Genomic DNA, 11,596 nt, shown 5'->3' with positions numbered 1-11,596 from the left:
TGGGTAAAGCCTCTGCAGGAGAGGAGGCAGCAAGGTGACCGAAGGAGGGGCAGCTGGGAGGGAGACCTCTGGGGTCCCCCAGCCCAGCAGGGCCGAGGCAGCCAGAGGGAGCAGCCTCCCTGCCCGGCCAGGAGTCGATAATGCAGGAGTCCGCTGCCTTCTTCCACTCCCTGACTTGCTGCCTGTTCTCTGGCAGAGACCTCAGTTTCGCTGCTGGCCACAGCTCCCTCCCGCCCAGGGCCCTCGGTACACGCACAGGAGGAATGTCAGGGCCACATCTTCCCAGGAGGGCGCGGAGGCTGCAGGTGGGCGAGTCCCCCTGAGGAGGGCAGGGAGCAGGTGGCCCCACAGCCAGGGCCCGGCCCCAGGAACGGTGTGTCTGGCGAGGGTGGTAGGCCACCGGCCCAGAAGCGGCTGTGCCAGCTCCCTTTCTTCCTGCCCCGCGGTGTGGTCAAAGAGGGGCCTTGACCGAGGGACGCCTGTGGATCTCAGAAGCAAAGAGGGTTGGGAAGCCCTGGGAAGCAAGGGTCAAGGTGGGGAGGTCGGCAAAGTCACAGAGAAGTACAGCGGGCACGGCAGAAGGTGGTGGTGGGCCCCGCCCAGCCCACTCCCCGGCCAGAGAAGTCTCTCGGTGCCGCCAGGCCCCATCCTTGCTTCACCATGACAACCAGGCGGCACCCAGCTTGGCCTGACCTGACCCAAGGGTAGGGTCTGGGGTGAGGGTGAGGGAGGTGGCGCCCCTGTCCTTTGCGGGTGAGGTTGGCCCCCACGTGGAGCGCTGGCAGAGAGGAGCCGCGTGGAGTCGGGCCTCCCCCTCCCCCTCCCTCCTGCCCCCAGTGAGGAAGGACCTGGGCGGCGGGGAGGGGCGCCCATCACTTTCCCGCCGGCGGAAGCTTAGAGGGGGCTCCAGGCTGGGTCGCCATGATGTGGTAGATGGATTCGCGGAAGCGCTGGTCCCGGCTGAGCCGCTTGGCCACCTCCTTCAGCTCCTCCATGTTGTTGGCTTCCAGCTGGGAGGTCATGAAGGACTGGGACGGCTTCACTGGGGATACGGTGGCCCCACGGGCCGGCCGTGAACAGCCCTCCCTCCACTGGGGCACAGCCCTGGCCCCAACCCCAGCCCCCCTCCCTCAGACCCCATCCTCCAGCCCCTCCGGGTCCATGGGCTTCCATGACCCTGGGAGAAGCCCAAGGCTGGGGGAGCCGGGCTCGGGCCACACTCAGGGCTGGGCCAGCCCCTCTCCCTCCCCGGCCTGCCCTCTTCCTGCCTGGTCACCGACAGCCCAGGACCGTCCCACCCCCCAGGGCCCGGGGAAAGCCACACCCACCGTCATTCCAGGAGGTGCTGGACCGGCGCCGGTGGAAGCGGCAGCTCTTGATGCGGCGAGTGGCCGCCTTGTGGATGTACACGGAGTTCTTCATGATGACCGGCATCTTGGCCTCCAGCTCCGCATTCCGGATGCACTCTTCAAAGAACCCTGCGGCCGCAGTTCCACTGCACCCTCCCCTCCTGCCCGCCCCTCCCCTCCCCAGGATCCTGGTGGGGTGGAGAGGGAAATACGTTGACCCCCATCCCTTGGGAGACCTGAGTCACCTGCCAAAGGGGGCAGAACTTCAGGCTTTCCCCCCACCCCGGATCCAAGAGCCAAAGGCAGCCACGCCCAGGAGGTGCCCATCAACACCTATGGGTCACCTAGTGCACACCAGGCCTGAGTGGCGCTCCGGCCCCAGGCCGGGCTCCGCAGGGCCTGGACGGCTGGGCAGAGCTCGAGGGCTGGGCTGGCGGTGGGGGCAGGGCTTACTCTTCAGGTGGCTCACGTCAGCCCGCATCCTCTCCTCTTTCTGCTTGTTCCGCACCTTGGAGTTGAGCCCCTGTTCCAGGCTCCGCAAGGCCCCCTCTGCCTCCCGCAGACGCCTCTCCAGGTCCATGCGGACCTTCACCTCAGCCTGAGGGGAGAGGCAAAGAGAGGGAAATGGGTCCTGGCGGGGCAGCTACCATCCCTTGGAGGCCTTGCCTGATCACCCCTGGCTCAGCGGGCTTTCTCGCCTCCAGACTGGGATGGAAGTTACTGCATCCTGCTTCTTGTCTTACGCCCTCCACCCGATGGCCGGGACTCAGCCCCTGCACGGGACAGGTGTCTCCAATGATGCCCTGCCGCAGGTCAGGCGCAGGTCAGGCTCGTGGTGGCTGCACTGCCTGCACCTGGCTGGTCAGATTGGCAGGGCTCATTCAGGAAGTTGCCCGGTGAGGGCAGGGATGTGAGGGAAGGGTCTCCAGGTGAGGGAAGTAAGCCTCCAGGTGAGGGGAGGGCCCTGAGCACCACACGCCCCCAGCGGCCCAGCACCTTGAGCTCGCGCTCAGCCTGCAGCTTCTCCGCCGTCAGCTCCTGCAGAGAGTTCTGCAGCGCCTGGGACTGGCTGGAATAGAACTCCCGCTCCTCCTCCAGGGCCCGCGAGCGTTCCTCGTTCTCCTTCATCCTGCCCCAGGGAGAGGTGCTCACACTCAGGGCCCACTCACCAACGGGGCTTCCAGTGGAAGGGCGGCCCCTCGTAGGGACCTGGCTGGAGAAAGCCTGAGACCCTGCTTTGTGAGCCCCAGAACTGGCTGGGTCCTGTCTCCCAGGTGGTGATGGGGGTAATGTGGTCAGTGAGGGGAGTCCTGGGTCCATGTCTTGCTAGTTCTGTGAGCTCGGGGAGGTCCTCCAACCCCTCCAAGGCTCAGTTTCCTCATCTGTAAAAAGGGGCTGAGAGGTGGCTTCCCTGGTGGCGCAGTGGTTGAGGGTCCGCCTGCCGGTGCAGGGGACGTGGGTTCCTGCCCCTGTCTGGGAAGATCCCACATGCCGCGGAGCGGCTGAGCCCGTGAGCCATGGCCGCTGGGCCTGCGCGTCTGGAGCCTGTGCTCCGCAACGGGAGAGGCCACAGCAGTGAGAGGCCCGTGTACCGCAAGGGGAAGGAAAGGAAAGAAGGAAAAAGGAAAAAAGAGGGGGAAAAAAAGGGAAAGAAGAAGAAAGAAAGAAAAAAAAGGGGGGGCTGAGAGGACCTGCCCAGCCTGTCACAAAGCTCTGTTAGACAGGCCTAACGACTGTCTGTATGGGTCACACCATTGCAAGAGGCAATTATCAAGTCTGCTTAGGATAGTGAAAGATTGCTTTCCATTTGCCTGGTGGGGAAACTGAGTCCTAGCCAAAAGGAAGTGAGTGACCCATTTGATCGAGGACAACTAGAACCCAAGAGCCCAGGTGTCCAGTTCACGGAGTTACCTCTATGGACTCAGGGGTTTAGGGCTCCCTCACCGCTTCTCCGCCAGGAGCTTCTCCTCTAAGAGCTGCTGCATCTTCTCCTCTATCTGCCTCAGGTTGCTATGGAGACCCCCACTGGGAGGGGGCTGCTCGCTCTGATTGGCCAGTGTCTGCAGCTGGTTCTCATTCTCCTCCAGCATTTCCAGGGTTTTCTTCTTCTCTATGGAGAGTTCCTGGCATGGAGGGAGGGGAAGAAGAGAAAGAGGCTAAGTCAGGTTCTCCGCCATGGCTGCCCTCACCTGGATTTCAGTTCCGGGAAGTGAGGCCCTCCTCACTCAGTCCTCTGAGGGACACCTGAAATGTCTTCATTCTTCCCTAAGGTAAAAGGCCAGCGAGAATCTCCTTCCTCCCACTGAGGCAAGGCTACTCCTCCATCAAGGAAGTCAGGGAGGAGCCCAGCTCGTGGCACTGGACGTGGATGGGCCACCTACTACAATGGGGACCCAAGGCTCAAGGGCATCATGAGCTTCTGGGGTCCTTGTTCCTCCAGGAACAAGTGAGGGAGTGTGCTGGGCTTGTGTGAAGAACACCCAACAGGAACCAGCCCAAGAGCAGACTTAGACATTCTCCCCACTTATCAGACTGGGATCTTGCACTACTCAGAAATTCTGGAGTTGAAACTACCCATGAGAACGACCTCCTGTGGTAAGACAGGGAAAGATAAACAAAGAAAGGCACCACAAAGCTGCAGTCAGTCAAGGGGGAATAGAAACCTTGCAATCTGCAAGGCAGTTCATGAATCTGGTAACCATCACGGATCTCCCACGACATGCCAGGCTCACTCGAGGTGCTGGGCTTGGAGAGAACTTAAGATGCAATCTAGTGAAGCTCACTGTTTGGAAAACACAACCTCATGCGTCAAGTGCATGAACAGATGTACAAAGTGCCGTGGGGACCCAGAGCTCAGAGAAAATCCCTCCTTCGAAGAGTCAGGGAAGCTTGACTACGGTGATATTTGAGCTGAGCTTTAGAAGGATGAAAGTGTTCTCTAGGCAGAGAAGAGGTAAGAGCACGTTCTGGGGGGAAGGAGCAGCGTGGGCAAAGGTGTGGAGGATGGAGGTCATGGGTTCCTCAGGGCACATGTGTTCAGTGGTTTGAAGCAGACGTGGGGATGTCATTGTGCCGGGTGTGGAGGGACAGCAGAGGGAGAGGAGACAGGAGGGTAGCAGAGGCTGGGGCCAGAGTGTGCACCTGGACGCCCTGCTAAAGAGTTGGCACCTTGTCCTTGACACATGCGCCCTCCTCCTCCTCCCTCGCTGTTTCTGTATCAAGTGGAGGTGATCTGGCAGTGGATTTCCCCTCATGCTCAATTTCACCAGGGAACAGCTAAGTGAATGAGCCGCAAGAAGGAAGTGGTGGGTGGCCGTGCATCCCACCCTAATCGATCCTCCATCGAGTATAAAAATATAAGCACTGGGGCTTCCCTGGTGGTGCAGTGGTTGAGAGTCCGCCTGCCGATGCAGGGGACACGGGTTCGTGCCCCGGTCCGGGAAGATCCCACATGCCGTGGAGCGGCTGGGCCTGTGAGCCATGGCCGCTGAGCCTGTGCGTCCGGAGCCTGTGCTCCGCAACGGGAGAGGCCACAGCAGTGAGAGGCCCGCGTACCACACACACACACACACACACACACACACACACACAAAATATATATATATATATATATATATGAAAGCACTGAAGAAGGTGGATTTCCTAAGGCCACGGTCATAGCCAGGGCAAACTTGAATTTGCCCTTCTGGGTCCTGCTTTGAGCCTCAAGTGTCAGCTGGGGTTCGCAATGGTCCACAGAGAAGAAACCCTTTAGATCAGCTCCCCTTCGTGGCCCGTTTCCCTTGCAGATAACTCTCTGGGGCAACACTGTTGGAAAAAACTGTATCACGTGGCCCAACCAACCATGGCTCCCTCCAGGCAGCCAGCCCGCCAGTGGCCCCTCACCTCCAGCATCTGCTGTAAGGACTCCGTGAGGTGCCTCAGCTCCTTTTTCTCTTGCTCCACACCCTTGAGGCATCTTGCAGTCAGTTCTAGCTCCCTGCAGGGACAGAGGGCCGGGTATGGCAGTGCCCACCCCTCCCAGGCCCCTTTGTGGCTTCTGCTTCACAGAAGCCTATACGGCTTCCCTATACAGCTCAGAGGGCAATTTGGAAGGCCAGCCCCTCACATGGCTGGGTGCTGCCAGCAGCTGGAGGAGCCCAGGGCTGAACGGAGGAGATCCCGGCCAAGCGGGGCTGAAGTCACTTGCTCCAGGTGTACATGAATCTGTCAAAATAAATCCAGGGCCACCCCAAGGGCAAAGAGGAGTACTGGAGAAACAAAGGCCTCACCCTGTCTTCCCTGGACAGCCCTTGCTACAATCTGCTCACTCTGACATGGGACATGGCTGAGGCCCTTCTCTGGGGTGACAAACTCCTTGCTGCTGTCTTAACAAGCCTGGGTCCCCTTGGGCCTTTACACCTGTTTTCCCTTCCTCCTGCTTGTGATGCCTTTTCCTTCTCCTACCCATTTTCCAACTCCTACCACCCTTCAAGGCCCAGCACAATCTAACCTCTGTTGAAGCCCACAGGGATCACACATATATCTTAATTTCTATAAAACAGGGGCCTGTGCTATGCCCTTGAGCACCTGTTTGTACATTATTGTAAACATTGTTGATGTTTCCTGGGTGTGAGTCTGGTTTTCCCAACCAGATCCTCAAGGGAGAGAGGGCTTATCTTCCATTCCAGGGTCTGGCACAATTCTGGAAGTGAGCAGGTGCTTGGCTATTGGTTGATGAGAGTCTCTGAGCTTCTCCCTCCCCAAAACACATGTCTAATAACTTTCTTTTTTTTTTTTTTTTTTTTTTTTGCGGTACGCAGGCCTCTCACTGTTGTGGCCTCTCCCATTGTGGAGCACAGGCTCAGTGGCCATGGCTCACAGGCCCAGCCGCTCCGCGGCATGTGGGATCTTCCCGAACCGGGGCACGAACCCGCGTCCGCTGCATCGGCAGGCAGACTCTCAACCACTGCGCCACCAGGGAAGCCCCTAGTGACTTTCTTTCATAAAGTTGTTTCAAGAACACTCTTTCTGGGCTATCACTGATAATCAGTAGTGATGATGGTGCTGGTGATGATGATGATGGCGATGATGATGGTGATGGCGACAACAACCAGCACCATCAACAGTAACCAGAGCAGTTGTCTCCAAATTCACGGAGAGGCTACATAGAATGACTTGGAGGGACTTCCCTGGTGACGCAGTGGTTAAGAATGCGCCTGTCAATGCAGGGGACACGGGTTTGATCCCTGGTCCAGGAAGACCCCACATGCCGTGGAGCACCTAAGCCCGTGTTCCTCAACAAGAGAAGCCACCGCAATGAGAAGCCCGTGCACCGCAATGAAGAGTAGCCTCCCCTCACCACAACTAGAGAAAGCCCGCAAGCAGCAATGAATAACCAAGGCAGAAACAAAAAAAAAAGGAAAAGAGGGCCTCCCTGGTGGCGCAGTGGTTGAGAGTCCGCCTGCCGATGCAGGGGATACGGGTTCGTGCCCCGGTCTGGGAGGATCCCACATGCCGCGGAGCTGCTGGGCCCGTGAGCCATGGCCGCTGGGCCTGCGCATCCGGAGCCTGTGCTCTGCAGCGGGGGAGGCCACAGCAGTGAGAGGCCCGCGTACCGCAAAAAAAAAAAAAAAAAAAAAAAAAAAAAAAAAAAAAAAAGGAAAAGAAAAAGTAATGACCCGGAGAACTTCTTAAAGTACAATAAGTCCCCTACACACGAACCTTCAAGTTGCAAACTTTCAAAGATGTGAACATGCATTCGCATGTCCAATCACGTAAGTTAGTTTACGTGTCTGGTGTATATTGTCACGTGCGTGCATCCTCTACAAATGGTTGTGCTTTTGTGTACTTTACTGTACAGTACTCTATAGAGTACAGAGTACAGTATCTTTATCTCAAGCCCAGGAAAGAGCTACTACCCACACATCACTGGATCGTTTTTTCAAGAGGGTAGATAGAACTGAATCCAGCAAGGAACCAGAACCTGTGCCATTAACGTCAGGCGTGAGTGAAATTGCAGCTTGTCTCCTATTGCTGACGATCCTTGAGCTCTACCATCTCCCACCTCCTCTCCCTCCTCCAGTCAGTAACTCCTCTTGCCTGTTCACTCGATGCCAGCCCCTGCATGCCAGCTGTTGTACTGTACTACTGTACTTTTCAAGGTACTATGCTGTAAGATTGAAAAAGTTTTCTTTATTTTTGTGTTTGTTTTTTATGTATTATTTGTGTGAAAAGTATCATAAACCTATTACAGTACAGTACTATAAAGCCGATTGGGTCAGTTGGGTACCTAGGCTAAATCTGTTGGACTTACAAACAAATTGGACTTAGGAACAAGCTCTTGGAACGGAACTCGTTCATGTGTAGGGGACTTACTGTATAGATTTCTGGGTCCTACTTTCAGCAGATTCTAATCCTCTTAGATGACTATAATATGCAACTGGGTTTGCAAACCATACACAGACTAAAGATCCCAAGGGACAGATATCATTAGCCACAATGTGAAGAGACTGTGCAGGAAAGACAGGGAATGTTGGGGATTTTGGCCAAGGGCACCTCCAGACCAGCCTGACCTGTCTGCCCCGGGTAAGGGAGGTTTGCCCGAGGCAGGAGGGGGTCGTTGCTCATGGGGATTTCTGATTGCACCTGCCCATGCCTCATGCTCCAGGCTGCAGAAGTGGCCCATCGGTGTGGGGTCTGCAGCTTTTTCTGGGCACACCCCAAGGCCCGGAGCATTGGGAGGACAGATCCAAACCAAGTCATCAAGCAGTGAGGATCTCCTGGGGGGAGGCCTCTCCAGCCTAATGGGAAACATGGGTCCTATGTGTCCTAGCCTGGGTGCACCTTGTCCCTGCCCCCTGCCTCCAGGCACGACCACCACCTCTTTGTGTGTGTGTGTGTGGTACGCGGGCCTCTCACTGTTCTGGTCTCTCCCGTTGCGGAGCACAGGCTCCGGACGCGCAGGCTCAGCGGCCATGGCTCACGGGCCCAGCCGCTCCACGGCATGTGGGATCTTCCCGGACCGGGGCACGAACCCGTGTCCCCTGCATCGGCAGGCGGACTCTCAACCACTGCGCCACCAGGGAAGCCCCACCACCACCTCTTGATCTGCTCCTGTTCCATCTTCAGCTCCTGTACCACCTCCTCAAACTGCTGCTTCTCGGCCTCCAGCACCTGGTTCAGGCGCTCAAGCTCCTAAAGAGAATCAGAGAGGAAGAAAAGAGTCACAGGCAGCAAAGGGCTTCTGAGGTCAGGAAGCCCCCCTATAACCCAGGGTACCCTCTGGGGTTCAGCACAGTCTGCACCAGACTTGGAACTAAGCCCTGAGGAGCCCTGGTCCCGTTCAGTGACACACAGTCTCAACGAAACCGAGATCTGTGATGAACTGGGCTCACTTAAAACACACTTAGAATATATAGACATACATGTGTGTGTGTGTGTGTGTGTGTATACAAATGAATTACTTTGCTGTACACCTGAAACTAACACAACATTGTAAATCAACCATACTACAATAAAAAGTTCAAAGATAAATAAATAAAAAATAAAACAAAACAAGAACACACTTAGCATGCTGAGCTAGGGTTTAGAAAGGATCCCAACATTATTTCCTGTGACAGGATGTGATGATAATTCTAGATGTCTGCTCCACTGGGCAACTCCAGTCACTCACACCCTAAGGCGTGTTGGCTGGCCCCCAAGCCCTGGAGGGAAACGTGTGTGTGTGTATATTTCCATTAAAGATCCCTGGAGTGGCATCTGTTAGAAGCGGCAAAGGAAAGCTAGTCCCAATCCCAAAGTCAGAGAGTAAAGCCTTTTTCCTCAAGGCATCCGGGAAACAATGAGCACAGGTGGCTGTAGCCTCCCCTGGACTCACCCCCAAGGGAACAGTATAGCCAGAAAGCCCAGGACAAGCTGGCCCAGGGAACCAGACCAGTCCCTTCAGGATTGCCAGCGAGCTCAAGTGTTTTCCCAGCAAGCAGGTGCCCCCCAGGGGTTCTGTTTTCCTGGGGTTCAGTGGCAGGTGGTATTGAGGGGTGCACTGCAAGCGAAGGGTGGTTAGAAGCATTTTGTGACAACTGTTTCGTTCTTCCACATTTTACGCTGTGGGAGGATATTATTTCTAGATCCACTTTCTCTCTCATCTTCTAGCTCCAAATTACGCACTCATTCTTCACCCAGGGGCTTTGTTCTCAAGGATAATGGAAACCCCACCAGGGAGTGGGGCTGCCTGTAGGGAGAAGTTGCCCTTGGCTTTGAGGAGAATCAGAGAAGGAATAAAACCCGAAGAAAAGGGAAGAGTCCGATTAGTGACCCTCGGGTCACTAAAACTAATGTTTTCAAAGAATGTTCAATGTCATGGAAAACTGCTGAAGGTACAGTGTTAATGAAGGTAAAATGAAAGGTATCATGAAAAAGGCCATAAAACTGAATATCTGATGTGATCCTATTATGTTTAAGATATATATAAGAATTTTATATAGGAAAAAAGACCAAGGAAAAACACCAAGAAGTTGACAGTAGGGGCTTCCCTGGTGGCGCAGTGGTTAGGAATCCACCTGTCAATGCAGGGGACACGGGTTCGAGCCCTGGTCCAGGAAGATCCCACATGCTGTGGAGCAACTAAGCCCGTGTGCCACAACTACTGAGCCTGCGCTCTGGAGCCCGCAAGCCACAACTACTGAGCCTGCGCTCTAGAGCCCATGAGCCACAACTACTGAGCCTGCGCTCTGGAGCCCACGAGCCACAACTACTGAAGCCCGCAGGCCTAGAGCCCGTGCTCCGCAACAAGAGAAGCCACCACAGTGAGAAGCCCGCGCACCGCAACAAAGAGCAGCCCCCGCTCGACGCAACTAGAGAAAGCCCGTGTGCAGCAACGAAGACCCAACACAGCCAAAACTAAATAAATAAAATAAATTTTAAAAAAAGTTGACAGTAATTACCGATCAGTTGTGGGGTTAAGGATAAAATAGTTTTCTTCTTCATGTTTTCCAAATTTTCTACAAAGAGCACGATTTCTACCATTAGGGGTTAAAGTTCTATATTAAAAAGGAACAAGAAAGAAAATCTCCTTCCTGGTTGCTCCCTTCCTTTCCACCTTCCATTTCATCTGGATGATTCGTAAGCTGATGCCCAGGTGGAGCCTAAGAATGCTGACTGGAGTGGAACACACAACCTGTAAAGCTGAAGCAGCCAGAACTTTCTGTTCATGCAGCCCAAGACGGCATAAGTGTTTGAGGCACCGCTGCCATGACTGAGGTCAGTTAAGAACCCCTGCAGCTGAAGACTTTCTCCACCACATCATGCTTGTGCTTCTGACTCTTGCACCTGACTTAAGTTGCCAAAATATGAGGTTGGAAAGAAGGCACTAGACGGCAAATTCCAGCTCCATGGAAGGAAGAGCTTCCAAATAGTGGAGCATTAATGCAAAGGATACCTCCGGAGGTAGTGAGCTGCCCATGCCAGAATCAGCATCAGCATCCACCAGGGAGGTCGGCAGAGAGCCTCACCTTGAAAGGGGCCGTCCTTTCCAGCTCCGAGAGTCTGAGTTCTGACTGGGAGCACCCCGCATAGCAGGAACCCTGCCTGACTTGGCCCTGGGCATTTCTGATTTCCCATGTGCCTGCCCACATGCAAGGCTGAGCTCTCACAGTTCAATCAGAAAAGGGAATGTAGGCAGGCTGCCCTCCTCCAGGGGATAAGAGTGATGATAAGGGAGCCAGGGACACCTGAGGGACCTGCACCCAAGGAACGGCATTGTCTTCTGACCCCAGGGCAGAAGAGCCTAGGATGGCTCCCTTTGAACTCTCAGCTCGTACCCCAAGAGCTCCCCGCCCTTTCTGCCAAGTGGAGGATGTCAGAGCTGCACCATCACACAGTGCATATCTGCACAGGCCTTACAGGTCCGCAAAGCACTCCCTGGCTTATATTTCACTGAGCCCCTCAGCAACCTGGGAGCTAGCCAGGCACAGCCATTGCTCTTACTGGAGCATCACAGAGCCGAATTTGTCCAAGGTCACACAGTCAGTGATAGACTGGTACCAGACCCCGAGTCTCCTTTTAAAGCAGACTGCCTCTTGGAGACCAGAGAATCTTCAACTTCTCACTGGGCCATTGAACCAAATGCCTTTCTAAGTGGCCCAAGCAAGGTACTCCCAGACCATCTCTGTGACCTGGAGTGGAGATGGGAAAGCTGAAGGGGGCAGGTGGATCCATAATATAGATGAACAAGTTAAGGAAGGAAAACCCTTGACAGAATGACTCAG

The 11,596-nt window shown here is 55.2% G+C and overlaps 1 protein-coding gene across 1 annotated transcript in view; it reads right to left on the bottom strand.

Annotated features, from left to right (window-relative positions):
* Positions 1–872: 872 nt before the first annotated feature.
* The window catches only part of PLEKHD1 (pleckstrin homology and coiled-coil domain containing D1), a gene marked incomplete at both ends in the record, with an annotated part of 28,973 nt that continues 18,249 nt past the window's right edge, over positions 873–11,596 (bottom strand). The window contains 7 exons of the mRNA XM_081227874.1: positions 873–1,042; positions 1,329–1,478; positions 1,803–1,947; positions 2,346–2,478; positions 3,294–3,472; positions 5,235–5,328; positions 8,431–8,525. Coding sequence (XP_081084000.1) covers positions 873–1,042; positions 1,329–1,478; positions 1,803–1,947; positions 2,346–2,478; positions 3,294–3,472; positions 5,235–5,328; positions 8,431–8,525 — 966 coding nt within the window. The remainder of the gene's footprint in view (positions 1,043–1,328; positions 1,479–1,802; positions 1,948–2,345; positions 2,479–3,293; positions 3,473–5,234; positions 5,329–8,430; positions 8,526–11,596) is intronic.

This window comes from Mesoplodon bidens (assembly GCF_964165515.1).
Source record: "Mesoplodon bidens genome assembly, chromosome: 3".
Classification (NCBI taxonomy): Eukaryota; Metazoa; Chordata; class Mammalia; order Artiodactyla; family Ziphiidae; genus Mesoplodon; species Mesoplodon bidens.
Note: the sequence above shows the minus strand (reverse complement) of the source record. Positions and strands in the feature narration are given on the sequence as shown.